Genomic DNA, 25,696 nt, shown 5'->3' on the forward strand with positions numbered 1-25,696 from the left:
TGTTACTTCACTGTCTAATACACTTTCACCCCATGACGGCGGATAACTCAATGGTTAGTAAACTTGATGACAAACGTAAGACGCAAAAAAATACCTTAGTAAGCAAAGTGAGTTGCGAAGTCATTCTTTAGAGATTTTTTGTTTGTGTACAAATTCGGGTTAGAAAAACTCGGATATTTCAACAACATTTTAATTAATAGAAATTATTCATTCAGTGCGTCATATCAAAATATTAAAAAATTAAAGAGGCAGTGTTTCCTAAGTGTTTGTAATTTTGTAACCTAAGTACCTAGTTATTTAAATATGAGCATTTAAACAAAACATTCGGTTATAAAAATATACAACAAGACAAAACTGTTACTTTCGAAAAATAAACAAGCCTTAACGCAATATTACCGATAAAGCTGCACACTTGCAATATATAAAAATATTTACAAAAATCTGATTTCGTGGTGATGTGGTGGCTTTAGAACTATACTTAATATCTAAAGTGTCCTTTTTTCGACTTGCTGTTGTGATACACTCGCAGTGGGGTGTAAGATCCGTTGCCGTTCATGCCTGTAACGAGGAAAAGTTTAAACTATAGTAACACAACTCACCAAGGTTAATCTCAGTGTTGGAGACGCACGAAAAGAAATCCGCCGTTTTTTTATCCTATCATGCGGTCTTAGCCGGCCCGATCACATGTGCGAAAGTCGGTGCTATTTTTAGATTTTGATAAGGGTTTTGTTTTTTGCTGCCGATTTGTTCGGTTGTTTGTTTGGCGGCGTTTTCGATATGTTTGAATAAGCAGTGGTGCATTAGATTTCGAGGAGACGAGATACGTTGTATTTTGTCGGGCGTATTATTTACGTTTTCACAAATTTAGTCATTACCGAAAATTAATTTGTATTATTATTCGAACCTAGTTACGCGGATAAGACGGCGTAGGTTTTTCGTAAGCGTGACGCGACACTCAGCGTATAAGTCATCCAAACTTTACTTACTTTGAATAATGGCTGGGGCCGGATCTGGAGGAAGATGGACCGGAGCTCCGCATTTTGTTTTCAAATAAAAGTGGTAAACCACGAAATATGCGAAGGCCACTACTGTCGCCGCCACCGCGAACCACTGATGGGCGCAGATGAAATTAGAAGCGTCTTCCGAGTAAGCTATAGCCCCCAACAGAGCGCCGATGCAACGACCTGGAAATAAGTTGCTCTTCAAAAACGGCCGTTTTTGTATTGTTGGGTAACTGCATTTCGGGTATAAATGATGCAAGAGGATCTGGCTAACGGTAAAACCACTTAACTATGGGCTGTAGTGTATTTGTGGTCTGTGATTGGAACCAAACAGTCACATTGGTTGGCCTAACCTAGATGAAACTGGTCTGTAAATTTCTCAAAGCCTGCTTTATCAATCTATATTTTTTCATTAATTCCTTTTTAATTAAGGCGGCCTCCTAGGACTTAGGGAAAGACACCATTTACCGAGAAGACTGGCCTAATGGTCCTGGTAATGTTGGCCATAAAAGTAAAGAAGAATCTAAATATCTAATGACTATCTAATAATATCTAAAACTAAATATCGTGCATTTTGCTGTATGTCTTGCCATTTCACCAGGAGAATTATGAACTATTATAAAACAAGCCCATTTGTTTAGAAAAATTGTATTTCAATGTAAGGTAAATTTTTTGATAATGCAGTTTTGAGATTATGGATTTCCCCACCTACAATTTATTATACGGACTTAAAGCACACACAAAATATTAAAATAATAATGGCTATCAATTTCTTTTCTGCTACCCAGGAATTTGGCACCACTATGATTCAATAATCCTAAAGGGATCACTTGATACAAGACATCTCAAAGATGGTCAATGGGGTTTAGATCTGCCGAGTGGGAGGGCCATTCAACTACATTTATGTGTTTCGGATCATTGCAATGGCATCTCTTTATAGTGAAATCGATCATTTGTTCATTATGTTCCCTCCTCCATATTTGACAGTAGCAATTTGTCCATATTGTCCACCTCAAATTTGCCTTCCTCACTCCAAAGAACCGTATTAATTTTTGTCTAAATCGGATTAGATTTTTACACAGTCATCAGCATTTTTGACTCTCGTATAGAATTTTCGGGGGGGAAAATGCGTGATGAAAACACGAGGCACTAACATTCACATAGACATTGAAGAGTGGGGGTCCCAGGTGTGATCTTTGCGGAACACCTGATACGATGTTAACCATTCCAAAAGGATTCCAATGTTTCGCAATTTTTTTTATTAAGATTTGATAATTTGCTCTATCAAATGCATTTGAAAAGTCTGTTTAAATGGCATGAACGTGAGACCCCTCTTCCAATGAATGCAGCAGAAAATCTGTAAATGTAAGCAAGTTTAGCTTAGTGGAGCGATGGCAGTGCCTCTTCAGAGACACAGTTCACCATACATATTCGAAAAATAGTTTGCAAATAAAATGACAATTTTCTCGCCCGCAGAACAGGTCACGTCGCCAAAGCGCCGATGGTTCAAAGTTCCTTTCCTTTTTACTGTCAACGAACTTCCAAAAATTCTTAACGTTTTCTCTTAAGGACGATTCAGAGGTATATTCCTGGTAACACTGCACTTACATAGGTGGGACCACTTACCGAAACAGAAGTGTGCGATCACCGGCAGGGCTTGCCCGCAAGCGGTTAGTTTCCTGGGCACCAGGTGGCGCAAGTAGAGAACCGCCGTGACGTACATCATGTGCAAAGTGAATACCTCCAACGCTTCGCAGAGGAACAGTAGTCTCGCATTCTCATCGATACTCATCAGAGCTGCGAAAGTGTCGTTTTAACTCCCATTTTCAATATTTATCTTGGCAGGGTGTTACTTTAAATTTAGTGTGTCAGTGGATTTAATTTCTCAAATCGTTGAACGAAAGCTTAACTTGGTAATGATCATAATAATAATCCTTTGGAAACGGTCGGGAACCCACTGGAATTTTTCGATATTAAAATACTCACCCAAGTGGTGGCATATATAATTGACGAAGCAGAATATCAGTACATTGGAATGTCCGCAGTAATCGACTATAGTCTCGGCGAAGAACAAGAATATCACAGCCGGAAGAGCACCCACGGAAATCGTGAGACCGACGATTAGTGGTCCTTCGCTGTCGCTGTTGATAGCACCACTCGTGAGCTTTACCACGTGCCTGCGAATCACACGCTATGGGGTATGGTGTGTCTCGAAGTATATCGTCTCGGCTTTTGTTGGTTAGTTCAAAATGGTGAAAAATGGTAAAAAGTACAATATGCGACAATCAAAATATAATCCCTTTATCGCACCAGATCGTTTCTATTTGGGAAAGGGAGCTAAAATAATATCAATATATTTATTAGTCCTATCACTATCTATGAGTTGTTGGACTCAAACAAAGGCCATGCTAGGACATCATTGGTACCCATAATAGAGAGACGAAATACCGCATATTTAGCATTTTCCGATATGGTTGCAAGGAAACAATAAACAGGATTTAGAAAAAAAAGGGATAAGAGTTAGACAAGGTAGAAGCTTGAGCTCTCTGTTATTCAAATAATTAAAATTGCAAAACAAGTTCAAAAGGAGATGTACGGGCATTGTATTGAGTATTGTCCTAAAGTGGGTGCCTCTGAAATAAAATATCTGAGAGGAGTCAAGGAAGCAACAAGAAATGATCAAATTAGAGCAGAATGAAATGTGAAGCCAGGACAGGAACACATAGAACAGTGGGGGATGCCTGAGGGGACCTGCAAAGATTTGAAAGGAAATAGTAAAATAATAAACAGGATTAAAAAAAGAAGGGATAAGGGTTAAAGTCATGGAGTAATGGAAGAAAATAGGAACACGCACGTTACTTTGAATGGAGAGCTAGTTGAACGGGTAAGTAGTCTCCAACACTTTAAGAGAAAGGTAATCAGGAAGCTGAACTGAATACAAGCCAGTACAGGAGTACATAGAACAGTGGGGGACACTTGCAGCATAATGGTTGATAAATAGTTGATCATGAAGACACCCCAAAAAGGATCATCCCTGATGCTTTGTCCGACCATAGCGACTCGTCAAAAGCCAAAACGATACGCTCCGAGACCCATATACCGGGAGTTCCACTTACCACGGTAAAAACGAGTCAATGGCGTTCCAAAATACCCCTAGCAGCAGCAAAACGACCGCCAATGCGGCCGTTTCCGGGCCGTATTTCCTGACGGAAGACATCGGCAGGGCGAGCAGTCCGCACCTGGTGTGCCACCACCATTCGGGTGGGCTCAGGGGCATACGTCTGTCGACTAACAGTATCAGCACCGCCAGCACCAGGAGAACCGTGAAGAATACGATGGCTTCGAAGAAGCGTCCGCCGAAAACGCCCCCGACTATGGGCGCGAATATACCCAAACCCAGCGCACCAACGGCGAACTGCTTGCCGATATCTCCTCGACCGGTAGATGTCTCTCTCGTCGCTATGACGACGGCGGTGCCCAGAAGGGCGACCGCAGCCGCCACGAACAGATCGCCCAACGATTTGAACGTCAGGTACAGCCAGAAACCGATATTGTCGAATCCGCATTGCGATCGTCTCAGGAGCGAGTCGGTGTTGTTGTAAGGGTCGTGTATCTCGCACACCACCATAGGACGGCAGTCTTCGTTGCCCTTCTTTAACTCGTCGGCCACGCTCGCAGGTATTCTGCAGCCGAACTGATCGTCTGCGCGGTTTAAGATCGTAGGTTATCAATAGTGACGACCGCGAATACGAGATAGCGTACCGAATGGGTATTTGCAAGTGTCGTCGGTGTTGTTGTCCAAGCTGTCTCGCAATTCGGTGGTATTCTCCGCGTCGTAGTCGTTAAATAAGTGATCGACGGAGGGGCGGAGCCCCAGGGTAAACCTGATCGGGAGGGAATCTTCCGTGTACACTTCGCACACGGTGCCGCCGCTGGCGTTCGCGTAGCACATGTGGGGGTAAGGCTGCAGCATGCCGGAGATATTGTCGCCCGTGTTGGCCGAGCCCGGCTACAAGAGATATTTTTAATTGGCTGTAACCTTTTCGTTTTTCAAGATATCGAGGTAAACGGAAAAACAAAATGAAGGTTTTGTTTTTTCAAAGAAACTTCTTCTGGATTCTTCCGGCGTCATTGTTTGTTGACTCGAAATAGCTAACGTTTCGCCCAATCTTCGGAGCTTGACTGAAATTGGCTCGCATTTTACTCTGTACCTGCTTTTATATTGTTGCAGGGGGGGGGGGGGTGGAGCTATTAATATAATAACATAATCATAATGTTTTAAATGAAGAAAATAAGGCAAACATCTTAGGATTCTATGAAGCACATCCAGTTTCCTCTATTACTAGATTTATAAGAAGAGACAGGTATTTCTCGGAGATGATCCACTCAGTTTTGAAAGAATATAAATATAATGCATTTAAATTTGAGTAAGATCACGTCAAGTGGACCCCCATCTACCACTTGATCATAAAAAATTAATCTATATATGTTTTTTATAAGTACTTATGATGGAAAACGATTTTTTAAAATTTTGATTTTAACATTTTTTTTATAATGAAAATTTTAAGCACTTTTAAATAACAAATGGATTAAAAATCAATCGTAAGAGATAAATATATGAAATTTTCGTATTGTTAACTAACTTTTAAGTTAACAAATGAAAATTTAACTGATTTCCTGGTAAAACAAAATCGGTCACATGTTTTACACGGTTAAGTTTAAGGTTTCGGAAGAAAATTTCACTGTTCGTCATTAGTTTAAACAAAATGAAATTTATGACAGCGCGCCGGGCGCTGCGGAAGCGCCGCGCTGCCGAGCGTCTCGAACTGCATTGAAGGGTTTATCAGTGATAATTTAAAATAATAATACCAACTATTATTATAAAACAAATTTCATTATTATTTATGTTATTATTATTTATATGAAATTGGCGAGTATTTTTATTGTAGTTAAGCGTTCGAATCGTGGTTGGTATTTTTTTTTAAAGAACTTTGGGCCTACTGAAAAAAGGAAAGTAGCACGATAAGCTTGTCTTTTTACACTCCCTGCTAAACCACCACACGCTTCTTTGCCAATTTTTTTATTTTATTTAATTTATTTTTTCAAGGGGGAGGGGTCAAAAACTCCTACTAAATTTTTGTTTAATATTTAAAAAATTCGAGCCCCCTATACCCTATCCATTTGCTTAAATTTAAAAATTTTTAAGCCCAAAACTTAAGATTTGCATATTAATAATTCTGTATAATTCGTATCCTCATATATCCATCTATATATTACTATTGAAAGTAGTTTTTTTTTTAATATTTTTAGGTATATAAAAAGTATTTATTAATTTTAAGAAAATAATTATAAAAATCATTATTGAGTAATTGTTGTGTATTTCGTATATACCAAATAGAACTCTATTATATCAACTAATGAGAATTGGAAGATAAATAACTTAATTACGGTCATATATCCATCTATATATTACTATTGAAAGTAGTTTTTTTTTTTAAATATTTTTAGGTATATAAAAAGTATTTATTAATTTTAAGAAAATAATAATAAAAATCATTATTGAGTAATTGTTGTGTATTTCGTATATACCAAATAGAACTCTATTATATCAACTAATGAGAATTGGAAGATAAATAACTTAATTACGGTCATATATCCATCTATATATTACTATTGAAAGTAGTTTTTTTTTTAATATTTTTAGGTATATAAAAAGTATTTATTAATTTTAAGAAAATAATAATAAAAATCATTATTGAGTAATTGTTGTGTATTTCGTATATACCAAATAGAACTCTATTATATCAACTAATGAGAATTGGAAGATAAATAACTTAATTACGGTCATATATCCATCTATATATTACTATTGAAAGTAGTTTTTTTTTTAATATTTTTAGGTATATAAAAAGTATTTATTAATTTTAAGAAAATAATAATAAAAATCATTATTGAGTAATTGTTGTGTATTTCGTATATACCAAATAGAACTCTATTATATCAACTAATGAGAATTGGAAGATAAATAACTTAATCACGGTCTATTTACGAAATGGCTTACTATTTCGGGTTCGTTCAGTCCTCCACTAACAATATCGTAGACGTAATCGTTGTACTCCCCTGCGGAACTGGTGTCCTCTATCGGCGGCGGAGTGGACACTTGTCCCCTGTAAGAGGACGTGGCGTTGCAGTCGAATATACAATTTTTGACCATCACCGCGCCGCGTTGCTGCACAAAAAACTGCGTTTAGCTGGAAGGTAAACATCGTGTAATTGCGTTTAACGCACCCCTTGCACCCAATCGTAGCAGGTCCTTTCGGCGCCGCAACGGTCCTGCAGGATAAATCCTCCATTCTCGTGGCACATGAACGAAACGCTCGGAGGACTCCGAACCTATATTAGCAACAAGTGGGTATCAAATCTCCGAACTTGCTGACGTTTCGCCAATCATCCTGTTGGCTTCTTCAGAGCTTGACTGCAATTGGGTCGCGTTCTACTCAGTACCTGCTTATATACGGTCTGAGGGGGGACGGATCTAATGGAGCGGGCATTAACACTGTCTCGGATGACTGATTAACTTATTGGTAAAAAACCCGATTGTTCGGTTGTCGTTAATACAAACCACCTAAGCCTGAATGCATAGCTCTAAAATCTCTAGCATCTAACCAAGACGTAAAAATTTTAAAAGTAAATTAAAAATTAAGAATTCCCACCTACACTTACATTTAAAACATTCCTGACTACATATCAAAAGTTCCTAAGAAATATAAAGTTACGAGAAACTGAAAGGGCCTTAAAATTTTCATAGTTTATAACACCGTGCCTTTATCAAATACAAAATATGACTATATTCCGACGCTTACAATAGATTTTTAATTATACGTTATAAATTTCTTGTTTAATATGGGACAGATATAATTCAGTTATCCGAGACGTTGTTTAGCTCCGTCCCCCTCAAACAACATAAAAGCAGGCGCGAACCAGTTTAACCATGGCGAAGCGTCAGCAAGTGCTATTGTAAATGTTACTATGCGGCAGAAATTAGGACAATGGAGAAAAAGCTTATGGGAAAAATAGAAAACATTTCTTGCTCTTAGACCATGATAGGAAAGTTTACTACTGAGAAAGAGATTAGCGGAATGAATTTCCAAAAAAAAAACGCTTCAATTAGGTAGACCTAGAAGCAGATGAAATACGGTGTAAATAAAAGGGAAGGAAAATGAAAAAAGGGACTTAATTTATATATATCTAGTGCTTTTTATGTGTTTATATTTTTAAAAAACTTTAAAATGTCAAAAATCAGGCGAATATACTTCGAGACACACCATACGCAAATATAAAAAGAACGGGAATCGCGCCTTTGTATTCGCCACACTGTTTTTATTTCAGAAGTTTTATTATTTTTATTAATATATAATTATTATTATTATAATTATATAATATATAAGCGACTGAAATATAAAATCAGGTTTGTAATAGACAATCAACTGTAAGAACTCCGGACGACATCTAAACTTCTTACTTAATTTACATTTGCTAGAAACGACCAAGGTATACCGTGATATTTGAAGTAGACGATAAACTGTAAGACACCTAAGCTTGTTACCTAAAATTTCCCTTACAACAGGCGGAATAAAATGTAAGAACTACAGACGGTATTTGTAATGGACCATAAACTGTAAGACATTCAGACGACACCTAAGCTTGTTTTTTAAAATTTGCTAGAAGCGATTGAAATATGACACTTACGATAGGCGGAACGGTAATTAAAATCGAAATGACATTTGAAACAGACAATAAACTGTAATAACTACAGACGACATCTGAATTTATTGTCTAACTTACATTTGCTAAGAGCGACTGAAGTGCAAAATGATATTTGTAATAGACAATAAAATGTAAGAACTACAGACGGTATTTGTAATGGACCATAAACTGTAAGACATTTGGACGACACCTAAGCTTGTTTTTTAAAATTTGCTAGAAGCGATTGAAATATGACACTTACGATGGGTGGTATGGTAATTAAAAGCCAGTAAAATATCGTCGACAAGAGGCAACATGTCGAAATCATGACGGTGAGGTAGCGGCCAGTTTTACTCCTCGGTGAACCTCCAAAACCTCCGGCCAATCGATCGGCCAGGGGAGCCGCCACCAGAGGTCCCAAAAGGGCTATAATCGGCGACACCGACGAGACGATGATGGCTTCGTCTCTCGATAGTCCGAGATCGGTCATTTGGAGAGGCACGAACGGCAGAAGGGCCCCCAACGCTGAAACGATCCGCGAGGTTTGATTTCACTAAAAAAAAACATCTTCCGGCGATACCCACCCCCGAAGAACAAAAATAGGACACATTTTAGGGTGAGGAGGTTGGGGTTGTATTGGGCGTATTGCTTCATTTTGTCCATTACGTAACGATCAAGTCAAGTCGTCGTTCCTGTCATCGCTGCGATCCGAAGCTGTCAAACATTTCATCAGTTCGTCTCTGGAAGAAAAGAAAAATGATGGGTGGATATGTCGCGTGTGTTTGAAGTTTAAAAATGAGCGGCGCATCAAAAAAAATATATGTAAACCATGTCTGGGAGACATCTAGTGGCGAACGACGCTAAGCTATTAGTCTAAACAAACCTTTGTGCGTCACGTGGTCTGCAAAATTCTTATACTTTAAATGGTGAGTACTATTTTTTAGGTTATTTTATTTCAAAACTCGGGAAGATTTGTCAAGTTATGGAAATGTGAGAGGTTATCTGTCAAATCTCGATTCCTCTCCACCCTACGAAAGGTCAACAATTTAGACGTGGACTAACTCAACAACCATGGATCGATGAAACCAATTCAGCTGTTGAAGTTAAAGCACCATCTAAATCACCGAATTTCGTGAAGGTGGCCCAAAATCGGTGGTTGTCCAAGAAAACATTGATGCAGTGCCGAAACTGATTTTGCAGGATCGCCATGCGACTTACCATGAGATTGAGGTATCTTTGGCCATTAGTGGGACCAGCATACATTCAATTTTGCATGAACATTCCACACAATTTGACATCATATGAAAAAAAGGCTATACGTCTATGATATCGTGACAGATGTAGTTAGTGTAGGTCTTTCAGAATGAGACAAAACGCACAAAAGTTGTTCGTGCGCGAAGAAGCACCTCGAAACAAATGGTAGTCTGTTTTTTCAGGACAACTGGCAACGTTGCAATTGTTTCTTTGGTAAAATGTAAAACAGTCAATTCTACGACAATGCTAGCTATCACTGATCAGTGCAAACAAAGAACTTTTTGAGCATTAAAAACGTCGATTCGATGAGCCGTCCACCACATAGTCCTAATTTAGCACCTAAGGACTTCTTTTTATTCCCATACATTAAGAATAAATTACGTGGGCAACGATTTTTGACACCAGAAGAAGCGACTGTTGCGTTTAAAAAGCATGTTTTGGAGTTGCCCGATTCGATGTGGGAAAAGTGCTTTGATGATTGGTTTTATCGAATGCAAAAGTGTATTGATCATCAGGGTGAATATTTTGTCTTATTTGTTGGTAGCATATAGTTTTTTTATGACAAATCCCGAAATATAAAAGTCTGTTCATGGATAAAAGTAAGTGACTAACTGATACGAATTAAGGAAAGACCCGGGCAAGCTGTAAGAATGAAATATGACCGAACAGGTCCGTACTTTGCTTAGAATTTAATTACTTGTGGTTTTGCTAGGAAAGATACTAAACAATATTTATTTATTTATGTATGTATTTATGTTTAAATCTAAAATAAAATTACAAATTATTTTTATTGCCTAATATATCAGTATCACTATCGCTATCATCGCCTGTTCTAATCATATTTGTTCTATATTATTTACAAAATAGATATACGATTCTTCTGTTTTTTATATATGTTTAACAGAATTTGCCCAACCTTGTGGAGGGATGTTAAAAGCTTCGGTTTCTATAAGTTTGAGGACATTGGAGTTAACACGGGGAAAACATTGTTTCGACGAATGGTAGATTTCAGTTCAGTTCAGTTCAGTTCAACCAAACATGTTCAATGGGATTAAATGTACAGTGGTAAGGTGGAAGCCTTAAAACTGTATGCCCTAGATTTTTTGCATGACCACAGACGTATTCCTTTTGTAGATTCAAGCTTTGTAGAACCTCAATTAATTGCTTTTTGGTATAATCTTTGTGAAAATAAATGTTGTTATTATACATGTAGTTTTGGATTGTTGCTTTTGTGTTACATGAGGAAGGAGTTTTAGTCATCTACTGTGATAACTTGCATTGTCCATTACAATGATGCTATTAGGAGGAATGTTTGGAACTAGTTTGGTTTTAAACCAACTTTCAAATAAATCAGCGGTGGTGTCTTCATGGTAATCCAGAGAAGAATCTTTAATATTTTTCGAGAGAAAGTCCAAAATAGTTATTTTTTTTACTTCTTTTTGATGGCGCCATTGTTTTACACTTATCACTTGAGTCAACGCAACCCTTTTCCGGGGTATCATAAGTGTCGAACCAGGTTTCATCCAAGTAAATAATTGGCCTTTGCTGTTCTCTGTATATCCTAATTTTTTCTAGATATTCCAGTCGCCATTTCCGAATTCTAAAAGATTCCATTAAAACTTGCCTTTTGTCAATTTTTTTATATCTAAAACCCATGTGTCAATGTGGCCGTTTCTTTCAAATACGCTTGCTTGCTGGCACCGCGTTCAATGAGAGTCAATCATTGTTTATAATTTCCTTAGTCTCAATAGAATAGTGTTTTCTACATTTGGGCGGGAGCATCTCCTGAGATACACTAGACTCGCACTATTTTGCACACGAAATAACAATGATTACTAATAAACTTAAAGTAAGTAGTACACCAAACCAAAGGTAGATATAAAATTATTTTCTATTACGGACCACAATTTTACCTGAATTTAAATTCCGAAACTTTAGGTAATAATCTGGTTGCATTGTATGTTAATGTGACCATCCTTGGATAATCTCATTCAAAAGCAATAGGTCACTTTCTTATATCTATGAACAGACCATATTTTTCTTCTTTGATTATTTTATTGAAAAATTTTGTTATTTCCTTTATTAGTTTTGGTCCTCCATATTTAATTTGTTCGTTTGTGATCGTGTTTTCTCCTGGTGCTTTTCGTTTTTTCAGTGCTCGTATTGCGTTTTCCACGTGGTTTTCTGTTATTATCCAATTTGTTTCTGTTTTGTCTTGAGCAGTATTTTCTTTTGAGTTGTATAGTCTTTTAGTTGATCGTAATAGATTCCACACTGTTTTCTGACTTCCTCTTTGATGGTTTTTAACCTTGCATTCACCCTGTTTCTTGTTGCTATGTAGTTTGCGTGTTCTTCTGGTGTTTCGCTGCTTCTATATTTTAATTATGCGTCTCTTTTTTCTTTGCATATGACTTTTACCTCTTCTGCGAGCCTGGGTTTGTTGACTTTTTTGTTACTTACATTTATCTTTCTTGTTCCAAGTGCTTCTCTTGAAGCTGTCAGTACGTTGTTTGTTATTTTTTCCAGCATTGTTCTACATCATCGTTATGTTTTATTTTGTTTTCTTCCATTTTTAATTCTAGTCTGTTCTGATACAGAGTTTGCGTGCTTTCGTTTTCTAGTGATTCTATATTAGATTCCTGCGAATAAGCTTTATTTATTAATTAAGCTTTAAAATATTCATAATCCGACACGTCTGGCCACGTACGAGTACCACGTGACAATGAATCTCCGTTGCGTCGGCCAACTTTTCTTTGTAACGTGACTAATTTCGGAAATGCGATTAAATATAAGTACACATTCGAGTCAGTATCTTGCAGCGCTTCGTGTGATTAAGTTAAGCGAAAAGCCGACTTCTTCTTCGTTTTTATTATGAATCACTTCGTGATCTCATTTCCACAAATACGTATGAAACTGGCCGTGAATTTTTTTCCTATTACGTCACGCCCAGCCGGTTCCACACACCACACGTACGCAAGTTTTATATAAATTTTAAAATGTTGTACCGATATAGGTTAATGGCATTTCGTAACACTACCCCATGAAAGCTATTTATATGACGAGTTTCGTCTGTATTACGCACTAAATCATTATTTATACATAATTCATTTTATTATTATTTATAAATAAAATGCCACTAAGGCCGACTCGTTTTTAAATCATTTTAACTATGGTAGTGCGATGTATGGTCCGTGACAGACAGTTTTGACATTAATGGAATAGGAACGGTAAAAAAGTCGTCTTTATGCTTGCTTAGGGCATTCGTAAATATGACGCGAAACAGTAGTTGTCCGGGCCACAGTAAAAAATCGCCTTCCTACTTAAAATGACATCTGAAAATACTGTTCATTTAACTGTGACTCCCTTTATGGGCGAGCGGCCAGGGTTGACTCTCCCACTAAAAGTGAAGAATGATAATAATAACTGTGACTGTTAATATTTTTTTATAGTTTCTTCCCCATTGGAATATTTTAGATGTAGATTTTAGAATATCAATTTACTTAGGAGCATTTATAGGGATTATGCTGTGAGAAATTAAAGACGTCTACAAAACAGGTAGGTTGATTTCGGTTAGAATTCGCTAACCATAATGTTCTATACTCAGTGCTAGTTGCGTGATTTTAGAAGCATCGATACGAACTTCTGGATTATGCATTTCATAGTGATGGCTTTTATTTTGCTTCATAATCATAAACCTACAAATAGTGGAAATCCCTATTGCGGAAACATTTTAAGAACATACGAATTCTTGCAAATTTACAGAGTGTTGTACATTAACGTATAAGTGTTCAAAATTGTTAAGTTGTTATGTTTTATTTTGATTGGGAGTTAGATGCATTGTTATATAGAACGTTACGGCCGTCTTTTCAGTTTTATTTGTGTTTTATGTAATATCATTTTCCGTGTTTTATTTATTCTCCGTGTTCCCAAGTTTTCATGCTCAGTTGGCAATCCTTAACCCTTAGTATTCTGTGGTTATTTAACCTAAAACATTAAGGACCTTTGTTAATACGCATGACGCGACTTTTAGGATGGGCGACTGTCGAAAGTAGACTTGCCCGTAAAAAAGAAGAAGTATTCCGTGTTTTCGTGCGATTTTGCGAAAACTTCTCGAGGCCGTTGTTTATTAAGGAAATCGCGATTAAAGTGTATTGAAAAGTAGTGAATCGCAAAATATGCAAAATGCGTAAGAGGATTTCTTCGAGGTTTATCTCAAAATATCTTTTATCGCCAGTCGGTCAACTGTTGGCACGAAACCAAATGAAGACAAGACGATGATGATGTCACCCGACTCAAATAAAGTTTACGCGATACACACTAATGGATGAGAAATGTGGGTCAGGCCTTGTAGTTGGATTCGTCTAAATATCCGGTTAACAGTTGTTTTCGGCTGCTAACAAAAAGGAACATTCAACCAAAAATTCCGTATACGGGTTTAGACGGAGCACGATGATTTACTATTTTTTTCCTACAATAGATATGGAGGGTGAACAACTTTTACAGTAGTCCACAATTTTAGTAAAAATGTATCATGAAATATTTAGCTTGTTCGGTTTACCAGGGTTTTTTTGACACCGCCTATAATAAAGATCACAAACATGAGCCTTTAATCATAAATTAAAGTAAATTGAGGGCATGGATTAAAAAAAAAACGGCCCACTTATTAACAATAGGCGCCGTCAGGCAACTAGACTCCATTTTATCGTGTTTCGTAGCATTGTCCGAAAAACAGTCGAAAATCTGGAAAAAATTCGATTTCACGAAAGTAATAATACTCTGCTAAAAGTTTTTCCCGGACCCTTTTCATTTTTCGTTCAAAAACGCGGTGAGCCGTCCTGTAGCATAGATTTTGTCTTAAAGTCGGGATATAACACAAAGTTACTTAAAAAAATAGTTTTATAATAAAATTTCCTGTCGAACGATGTGCCATACACCTATTTTTATTAAGTAGTTAAAAAAGTATTTGCAATTTTTATTAATTACCATTGTAGGTAAACAATTGCCATGATACTCGAGCCCAAGTGTCAAAAGTCAAAAGCTATAAAAATGTTTGAAAACTTTGAACATGATAAAATGTTATAATGAAAGTAACGAAAATCGACAGACGGCGTTAAATCTATATTTCCAGAGATGTCCGGAAAGAAGGTAACCTAGTTCAAAAATATTTTTTAAGTCAAAAATACAAGAACGTAGGACGTATAGAAGGCTAGCCAGAGATGATGAAAGAACTAACAGTTCTGGGAGAAATAGAAATTAACCCGGATACTTCCATCAGGACTATGGAGAGAAACTCTGGAATTCCACGCAGCAATGTCGTGCGGGTGCTTAAAAAACAGAAGTTTAGGCCCGATATTTAGCTTCAAGGTATGCACAGGTGGTACCTAAATAAATGCCAAGAAGACCCAAAACTCTTTTCTTAAAATCAAAAAAGTTATAGAGGGCCTTTAAAATCGCACATTCCTGAGAGTCATCCTGTATCTCGGAAACGATGCGGTTTTCAAGCATATTAGTTTTGGGCTATCTATGCTGCATATACTTAAAGCCATAGAGGCCCCTCCAATATGGACCGCCCTGTACCAACGTAACATTAATAAATCTGATGTCACACGTCAGGCACGTACGTTTCGATACCCAAATATAGTTACGTAATTTGGGCCGTTAATGGGTTGCCATTAAGGCTTTCTTAATGCCTGCGCTCATGACAATCCGAAGTTTAGACGTTTCAATTCGATCCGCTTTTTTCTAACCACGTTATATTACCCTAGAACTTTCCGAAACGGACTTTGAACGACGAAAAGAACACTGCCAATCGAACAAACAACTGAAAAATCAATGAGCGCATTTCTAAAAATACCGAAAAGATATCCGCAGTGTCAAATGTCACCGTTGCACAAGCATCTATTTATACAAAGGCAACGATCGCATTACGGGGGCCGTTATACAAGTTCGCGAGAATGCGTATGCGGCCAAAGCCATTGTTTTAACGTACCAATCAAAAGTGATGAAATAAGTTTATCTGCGCTGCACGAAATGTCAGTTTACTAGTGCCTTTTAACATTTAGTACTACGTACTATCTTATTGATAACCATAGTTACCAATACTTATTTTTTCTTTGGTATATTTAACTGAAATGAAAACAAAAAACCTTTGCATTGAATTCTTTCATCACTAAAAAAAATACTTTTTAAATTTTAAAATGAAATTTACAACAAATTGTACTTTATTACGAAATAATGCGATTTTACAGCATAGGAAATGTATAAAAACGCATTTTCAAAAAATACGTTGTAAAATTAATACGCATTTTAAAAAAAAATATTGTGAGACAAAATATGGTTCTTAATGTTGAGAGAGTAAGATATTGTACTTCCCTATTAAGGCGTTTTCTATTCGTTCTGATCTTTTACTAATGAAAGACTTTCAACTATGGTGAAAAGAATATCAATATAAATAATTTAAAAATAAAAACAAAAGAAAAATATAGAAAAAATATTTACAGTTCTAGTGTTGTTGAAATATTAATCAAGTTAGTGACCGTTTGTTTCGGTGAACAATTTTTTTTGGGCATTTACAAAATAAAGTTTACATTAAGTTTAAAATAAAATAAATACGCAATGCACCTCGCACTTTTAGGTTAAAATACACAAGCAACAGTTTGTCACATAAGTACAGCGTATTAAACATTTTTTACGAAAAAATAGCCACAAATTCGAAAACGCACTAATGATGCAATGATATACATAGCGACCCACTAAAAACAATATAAACTTGGTTTCCCACGTGTTTTTGAATCACCTTGTATTCAAGTCAAACATTTCTGGAAAATATATTATTATATTTTTGCCTCTGATCTTCTCTCTAATAAATTCCACATTAAAGATATTAAGCGTTCCATCACACAATACAGTCCTTCCAATAGCAATGAAACGGAAAGCAATCCCACACTTGCTACTGTTGTCCTTACTTACATTCAAAACATCACTGACCACATATCAAAAGTTCTGAAGAAATATAACGTCAAAACCAGATTTACCACTTGTCCAAAAACCCCTCAATATCTTCGGTCCCTCAAAGACAAAATTCCATTTGAGTTGCCAGGAGTTTACAGCATTCCATGCATATGCGGCAAAGAATACATTGGAGAGACCGGACGAAGACTAAGACAAATAAACTCATCAGCAGTTTCCGAACACAATCTCGAAACCGGACAAAACATTTTACTCGATAAAACTAAAATTCTAAATCCATAAGCAACCTAAGAGTCTTAACCTGTCGCCAAGATGGGAATCAGTCATCATAGACGGTGTTTATGCCACTCAAATGGTTTATACCAAAAATTAATTACATTAACTACATTACATTACTGATCGTTTTGTGAAAATCGCAAAAATTTGACCAATTTATCATCTGCAAACATGAATTGAAACATTTGTTTTTTAACAATCCGTAGATTTTTTTTTCATGTTATTGATAGTATTGGGTTGTTCGGAAAGCCATTTCGTTTTTTTTGGGGAACATGAAAGACAGTTTTCGTATAATGAGTAAATATTTTATTAAATTATATATTGGCCATTCTGGTCCAACACCTTTTGCCATCTTTCTGGCAGTAACATAATTCCCCTCTCATAAAAGTTTTGGTCCTTGCTGGCGAAAAACTGGTTCAGGTGGTTTTTGACATCTTCATTTGAGGTAAAGGTTTTGCCATCCAAAAAATTTTGCAGGGACCGGAACAAATAGTAGTCGGAAGGCGCCAGAGCTGGAGAATATGGTGGATGTTGCGGTACGTCCCATTCAAGCTGTAAAAGTTTTTGGCGAGTGACCAAACTTGTGGGAGGTCTCGCATTATCCCGGTGGAACACTACACCCTTCCTGTTGATTAATTCGGGCCTCTTCTCTTTAAGTGAATCATTCAATTTGTCCAGTTGATGACAATAGACTTCTGAATTAATCGTTGTATTGTCCGGCAAAAGCTCAAAAAAAAAAACGATTCCTTTGACATCCCACCAAACGGAGAGCATCACCTTTTTTTGGTGAATGTTGGCTTTTGACACGCTTTGAGCCGGTTTCTGCTCCATGACCTCTTGCGTTTAACATTGTTGTATACAACTCATTTTTCGTCCCCAGTAATAAGCCGCTTCAAAAATGGATCATTTTCTTGACGTTTGAGGAGCGAATCACACACGTCAACGCGACGACACAAATTTCGCTACGTAAGGACATGGGGCACCCACACATCGAGCTTCGAGGTTAAGCCCATGCCTTTCAAATGGCCATAAACAGTCGAATTCGACAAATTTAATCTCTCACCGATCTCTCGTGTGGTTATTCGCCGATTCGCATCGACTAATGCCTTTATCGCATCTTTGTCAGCTTCGACCGGCCTTCCAGACCGTAGTGCATCTTCGACATCAAAATTGCCGGATCGAAATTTTGCAAACCAGTTCTGGCACTGGCGTACTGTTAACACGCCTTCTCCATACACATCCGTCAATTTTTTCCTCGCTTGGACAGCATTTTTACCTTTTCTGAAGTAAAAAAGTAAAATATGACGAAAATGCTGCTTATTGCTCTCCATATTTAAAAGGGCACCAACCAAAAACTACTGCGTAGAATTAATAGAACTTTTTCACACACAAGCCTTGCAATATCAGCTCTCAAGACATATAATGGTTATGCGGCTTAAGCGTGAAGTTGGTTTCGAAAAAATGTAATTAAGTCCTCCGACGGGAAAAAACGAAATGACTTTCCGAACAACCTTATAGTTTTTTGTTGTGAAATAAAACACACTTTTCTTCGGTGTCGTAGTGGTACAGTGCAGAACAATGGACAAGCCGATAATCTTACGCAACGCCGTAAAGAAAGTAAACTGTTTTTGAAAATTTTGCGCCGTGCTATAGATCAGTCGTACCGATCGAAGGTCCCCCGTATTTCACGAAGCTACGTTTATTTTCGAATGCCGCTAGGAAAATAATACATTCTTGAAATTTATTATCTGGACTGGACTAGCTCGCAGCCGTATACAAAACTAACGTTTTGCAGTAATTGTTCGGCGCTGATATAACGTAACGCAGGTGTTTTATTTTTAAAAAGGTCTCGCAGTGTTTCAAACGCGCGAAATTTCGCACTGCATTTGAAGAAAGTGTAATATTAACGTATATGTACATATGCGTACCTTAACCGTGGCCCCCTAGGTCCCCAGTTTTAAATAGTTTGGACTTTTTCTTATGGGGTCATCTTAAAAGTCTGGTTAACACTGTAGAAGAGCTGAAGGATAGTATAAGGGCTTTTTGCAAAATAAATAAGAACTAAAAGTTCAGATTTTCAGGAAATTATATATATTCACATGACCATTGTTTCGACAATTTATCAAATGTAATATATACAAACTACCTGCTACTAATGGGTGTTCTTTTTCGATGTATAGAACTTTAAGTTGGCATTACTGTTCCAGTTGGTGACCGATTTAACAGCTGTCAAGTGATTTATTCTCAGTTTGGTTTGGCAATTCATCACGAATTCATCAAGTAGTAGATTCGTCGAATTTTGTTTAGCGATGAAGCGCACTTCTGGTTGAATGGCTACGTCAACAAACAAAACTGCCGCATACAAGTGTATCACCGTTACATCCAGAAAAACTACCTGTTTGGTGCGCTTAATGGGCTGGTGGAATCATTGGTCCGCACTTCTTCAAAAACGATGATGGCCAGAACGTTACAGTCAATGGTGATCGGTATAGAGCTATGATTACTAACTCTTTCGTTCCTGAATTGAATAACCATGATGTCCAGGAGTTGTGGTTTCAACAAGACGGCGCAACATGTCGTACAACGCGTGCCACAATCGATTTATTGAAAGACACGTTTGGTGACCGCCTAATTTCACGTTTTGGACCTGTGCATTGGCCTCCAAGATCTTGTGATTTAACTCCGCTAGACTACTTTCTGTGGGACTATGTAAAGTCATTGGTCTATGCGGATAAGCCACAAACGCTTGACCATTTGGAAGACAACATTCGCCGTGTTATTGCCGATATACGGCCACAAATGTTGGAAAAAGTCACCGAAAATTGGACGTCCAGATTGGACTACATCTGCGCCAGCCGTGGCGGTCATATGGCAGAAATTATTTTTAAAATGTAATGCCACAAGATTATCTTTCGGATAAATAAAATTCATGTCAATCGAATAATACATCGTTGTTTTATTGCAACTTAAAGTTCTATACATCGAAAAAAAGCGCTCCGAGTGTTAAACTGAGGTGGCTTTTATGAAAATCCATTTAACAAAAAAAAAAAAATATATATATATATATATATATATATATATATATATATATATATATATATATATATATATATATATATATATATATATATATATATATATATATATATATATATATATATATATATATATATATATATATATATATATATATATATATATATATATATATATATATATTGTTAAATGGATTTTCATAAAAGCCACCTCAATTCAATTTCCGAATCGTAAATGTTCGACGTATTTGTTGTATGGCCTTTTGGCAAGGAGGAGCTTTTGAAATTCCTAGATCATCTGAATTCCATTCACCCAAGGATTCAATTTACAATAGAACTTGAAGAGGATAACAGTCTGCCCTTTTTAGATGTGCACATCACAAGGACCGAAGATGGACACTTGGAACACACTGTCTATAGAAAACCAACACACACTAATAGATATCTGAACGCTAAATCTCATCACCACCCATCACAGATACAGGCAGTGGCAAATACATTAATTGCTCGGTCCTTCAGGCTCACAAACGAGAGGAACAGAGATAAAGAACTGAAGAAAATTAGTACCTATCTTCGACAAAACGGATACCAAAGGCGCACCATCAGCAAGGCAATCAGTAAACAACAACAGCCGCAGCAGAGAGTGCAGGACGAGACCCAACGAAGATCGATCGCTGTCCTGCCATACATCAAGGGGGTTACTGACAAAATCGGCCGAATATTACGGAAACACGATATATCAACGGCATACAAACCTGACCATACCATCGGAGCAATACTAAGAAACCCAAAACAAAAAATTACTCTGGAAAACCAAGGAGTATACAGTGTAGCATGCGGATCGTGCAGCCTGACGTATGTGGGACATACTAACGGAAGGATTTCTGCCAGGCTCGAGGAACATCGTTTAGCCATAAGAAACAAAAAAACAACATCTGCTTTGTTTCAGCACCAACATCAGACAGGCCATAAAATTGATTTCGGCACTTGCAAACAAATAGCTAATATTCCTGATTTTAGGACTAGGACTATACGAGAGGCCATCGAAATAGAAAAGTCCGGACAGCTCAATACGAGAGACGACGCTCTGCATTTATCCAACACGTGGAGAACGATAATCAAACAGCAGAGCGATGCGCAGCAGCCAACGGGGACATCGCAACTACGATCGGGCGAAATTAACAACGCGACAATTCAGGGGGCGGAGCCACCTCCCCCCACGCACAAGCAGCACCGTTACCATCTCCGGCGCAGGGTATAAATACCGCACGCACCGCCGATAACCTCCCAGTGTTCGAACTGTTTTCGGAGCGCGAGCATTGAAGATGCCAAGTGAGATTTTGGCGAAACGTCTGCAGGATTCCAGTCGGAGTTCAACAAGCGAACGGATGATATCCCTCCACGAAAAACATAAGCTTATAAGAAATGGCCCTGATCCGACGCCGGTATCCATCTTTTTTTCGACTGTTTTTTGGACATTGCTATGAAACACGATAAGTGTCCGAAATTTGAAGCAATCGGCTTCACATTTAGTACATATGTACAGCTTTGCCCCGTGACGGAGCCTATTAAAAATGGGGGGGGGGCTGGGGGATCGGGAAGTATTTAAAAAAAATTAAAAATCACGCGTGCAAGGGTCTGCAAAAAATACCATTTTTCAAAAACCGTTTAAAAGACAGAAAAAATTCTTGAACCAGAAGACGCAGAGGAGATATTTGAAAAAATCCAAATGAAAATCACCAACCTATTCCGAATTACCCTTATTGTCCCTACTCGCCGGCATGCTCGTCTTTTTCTTGACACACTTTCCGCCACACACGGGTGACTAACCCACCCCGAAAGCAGCTGTTACTTTCCCACGAGGGGTGCGCCTCTAATAGGGTGAACAAACGGCCTTGGCTTATTGTGAAATGTCATCGCGGCTTTAAAAGAGTATCTACGGTCGTTTCCGTTCTTTTTTTCTTTCATTTTGACTTAATAACCGCGATTTAGACGCTAGGGGACAACGCGAAGGCCGGTTATTTCAAACGCCACTCGCGGCGCACAAAAAATGACAGGTAAATACGTAAACATTCGATGAGTCATCACGAATGGGAGCCTAAATAAATACCTATCGTTTTACCTTACGTTTTAGTGAGGTAATTTATAACCAATCTGACTACTCTCAAGAGATTAGATGCAGAAGAACGAGCACAAAGAAAGGGAAGTGATAAACACTATAAAAACAAATCACATAACGGCTTAGAACGTGGCTTTTCGAAGCAATGTTAATAAAATATAATGAAAGGGCATCGTAAGAATTTCAAACAATTTGCCGTAACTCCAAATACAAACCGAAATCTTTTTTTATTGAGACAACAGAAATTGCACAACAACAAAATTAAATAAAAAGTAACATGTTTTTAATTTTGCTTTTGAGGGAGCGACATATAGGCTATAAAATGACATGGCGTGATGATTTTTTGTAAATTTTTGATAAAGGTAGTTCTACAACATTCTCGAAGATATATTGGAAATGTTTCCACTGCTCTACATCATCTGAGGTGGTAGCGTTTATTCTCTGCAAAATATCAGGAGCAACTGACACTGAATCCTTTGGTTTTTGTTTTCTTCACACGTTTTTGGCGTATATTATTTCCATCTAGCTAGATGGTTATCGCCATAGTACTTTGGACTACATGTACTTCCACGTTCGGTAAGTCTTTGCACAGCACCCGCATTTGGACTCTTTAAATTTTTCGAAAGCAATCTTGTTTTATAATTTTCTTCAACTTCCTTGGTTATGTTTTCCGATACCTCCAATTTTTTAAACAAATTGCCCCTTGGCACTTTTTATAATTATATCTTTGATAGATTTGCGGTTCCGTCTATAGGAGCTGAACATTTTTTCCACTTTGATTTTCTTGTGCGGTATCTAGCACCTCAATGTTATATATCGATTTTTAACAGTCACCTAACTAACAACGAACTTAAGGAAGAATTTAAAATGGACGATATTTCGCATCGTCATGTATCGAAAAACAACAAAAAAATAAATAATTACGCGTCAGCTTCATTTCTTAAATATCCAGACGATTTGTAAATAGTAGTAATAATTCCGTAGATGTTGTTATTTTGGTAAAACTTAAACATTGGACAATATTTACGTCGACGAATAAATGATACCAAACTAGGAAGAACATCAGATATAATAACAACACCGGTGATTTACCGTTAGTATTGTTCGAAATTTAACCAGAAGAAGCCTTCGTCGGTGTCGTATCAAACCGATCGTACTTACATAGTTTTTTCTTGGAACGCACACACACACACACACACGACACCCACTATAACACAATTTCAATCCGACGTCAGTTTTTTTGTTTGGAAATCGCGTTCGTAACTAGCGGAGCGTAGCCTCGTATGCCCACCTCCTCTCCGCGGAATTACGCCAGCAACTAGTGTGTAAAACGTGGAATCATATAAGTCTGACTTCGGAGGGGCTAGCCGGTTGCACCAGATGCGCGGATATGCTTCGCCTGCGTCGGATAGATGTCGTACGTCTTAGCTCGACCGACGTTCTTCACAGCTCGAGGCTTTATTAGCCGTACGATACTTTGGTTAGTTTACCAACGTAATTTCAGATATACAGGGTGTCTCACTTAAGAACTGTGCACCTTTGTAAAATCTTTGCCTATGGTTTGATTTTTTTTGTACGATGTGTCTTTGATTGCTTTTTATTCAACTTCAGTCCAGGATCTCCCGCGTTTCGCGGTTCCAAAATCGCCATGTTTATCTGGAAGCCAAAAGAGCAAAAAAAAATCAAAAATTCTTTCGAAAATACTTGCTGAAATTTGATCGCACCCAATCCATTTCTTACATGGCACGGAATATCGGGAACACCCTGTATAATAGGTTACAATCTTAAATACAAAAGTTTAAGCTATATCATATTGTAAAAGAAACTGACATCTGAAACACAGTCTGTTAGTTATAGCCAATTTTCGATAACAGTTTTTTTGAATATGCATTTTCGAAAAAATTGTCGGTTGCGCAAACGGTTTTCGAGAAACGATTTTTTTCTTAGTGCCTTGAAAACGCAATGCGAAAACAATGGGCTATTATCGGGAAATGGATTTGCTCCTGTAAAAACTGCTTTTCAGCTTCAGGGCTGATTTAAATTATTCTAATAAAAATTTACCAAAGTTAAATCCCGGAATATCTCGTAAAAACCGTATATCGTTTGGCGAACTATACTTGCCTGATCAATTGTGAATCGATCTCCAATAAAACCGCACTTATAGTCCTCCGTACTTTCTCCCATCACATTTGCTAGAATTCTATACAGTGTATTAAACAAAACACGCACTTCATCTTGAACTTTTAATAACATACGATGGGATTCCATGTGACACCAGGTCTCACTGGTGAAACTCTCTTGGTGCAACGGACAGAGGGCGCGCTTTGTTCGGCAGAAGAAACGGGCGCGGTTGTTACAAAACCCGACCAGGTAGGTTATGCTGCTTTTCAACGGCGATTTCAACGTTTTTCTAGACGCGTGTACAATGTGGCCGCGTAATAACGACCTAGGAACCTGTAAATCACACTATTGGTTGGTACCATTGAATAGACGATTGCGTCTGTTTCGTTTAACGTTCCTCAGGGATCCCATACCGGGCCTCTTCTACACTTTGCGACACGAATTTGCTTCTATCGTTGATTTCTGCAGGCGATGAAGAGAAAACCATCCGGCTTCTACGTCAAAATCGAAAATAATAGCAATAAAACGTCTTTTATGAATTACATTCTTCCAAAATTACATTTCATAAATAACCAAAGCCCTTTTTACTCTTTGCTAAATATGACGTCGACAGTTCCAAATTTGTAACATCGATGCGCGTATGCTTTCGAAAAATCGCTAGGCGGTCTCACAAAGCCACTACGCAGTTTTGTATTATATAGGCTATAAAGTTTTGTATTAAAAAGCTTCTTTTTTTAAGTTGAATTTCTGCAAAAAGGTTTCAACTTTAACTTACAGCAGTCGTATATTAATAGGGAATAAGAATGTTTAGGGATCGATTGTGAATTAGCAATTAAGGACATTAACGATTGTAATTTAAACAAACATGTATTAGCGAATATAATAAACTCTCAATTAATAGGTAACAACAAACACAAAGAAATTTCTCAAATGTCACTAGTAAAAATTGTCAAAAACAAAGCTAATGAGAATAACATAATATTTACACGTGCAGAATATATTTCAAAAACCAACAATTTTCTTAAACCGCAAATTTTCCAATGTATCAAACATGATCCTACCGAGTTATATCAAAGACAAGTCAAGGAAGTAATTACTAACTCCACACTAACCTCAGTCTGATGGTAAGTAACATGACGATCATGCAAAATCAGTTTCCGCACTGCATCAATGTT

At 37.4% G+C, this 25,696-nt stretch overlaps 1 protein-coding gene across 2 annotated transcripts; it reads right to left on the reverse strand.

The window, feature by feature from the left end:
• Nucleotides 1-215: 215 nt before the first annotated feature.
• LOC132704840 (uncharacterized) lies at nucleotides 216-23,725 on the reverse strand. Of its 2 annotated transcripts, none has more exons than XM_060675117.1 (11): nucleotides 23,562-23,725; nucleotides 9,332-9,487; nucleotides 9,010-9,272; nucleotides 7,290-7,394; nucleotides 7,063-7,230; nucleotides 4,764-5,010; nucleotides 4,118-4,703; nucleotides 2,988-3,178; nucleotides 2,628-2,798; nucleotides 987-1,184; nucleotides 216-558 (listed from the first exon to the last, which is right to left on the reverse strand). In XM_060675117.1, exons 2-11 carry the CDS (start codon nucleotides 9,408-9,410, stop codon nucleotides 479-481), a joined length of 2,088 nt encoding a protein of 695 aa, XP_060531100.1. In that variant the 5' UTR covers nucleotides 9,411-9,487; nucleotides 23,562-23,725; the 3' UTR covers nucleotides 216-478. The 2 variants fall into 2 exon arrangements, with proteins under 2 accessions (XP_060531100.1, XP_060531099.1); XM_060675116.1 differs by having other exon boundaries at nucleotides 7,063-7,242.
• Nucleotides 23,726-25,696: the final 1,971 nt, after the last annotated feature.

The sequence above is a fragment of the Cylas formicarius genome, unplaced genomic scaffold, assembly GCF_029955315.1.
Source record: "Cylas formicarius isolate icCylForm1 unplaced genomic scaffold, icCylForm1.1 PGA_scaffold_7__23_contigs__length_41026272, whole genome shotgun sequence".
Lineage (NCBI taxonomy): Eukaryota > Metazoa > Arthropoda > Insecta > Coleoptera > Brentidae > Cylas > Cylas formicarius.

Bases quoted from the DNA above. Each gene is read 5' to 3' on its own strand.
- LOC132704840 (XM_060675116.1), bottom strand. From the start codon at position 9,410: ATGGACAAAATGAAGCAATACGCCCAATACAACCCCAACCTCCTCACC. The intron at 2,799-2,987 runs GTGAGTATTTTA...ACACTTTCGCAG, and splicing joins TTATATATGCCACCACTTGG to CTCTGATGAGTATCGATGAG. The intron at 559-986 runs GTAAGTAAAGTT...TCCTCGTTACAG, and splicing joins GGCCCCAGCCATTATTCAAA to GCATGAACGGCAACGGATCT.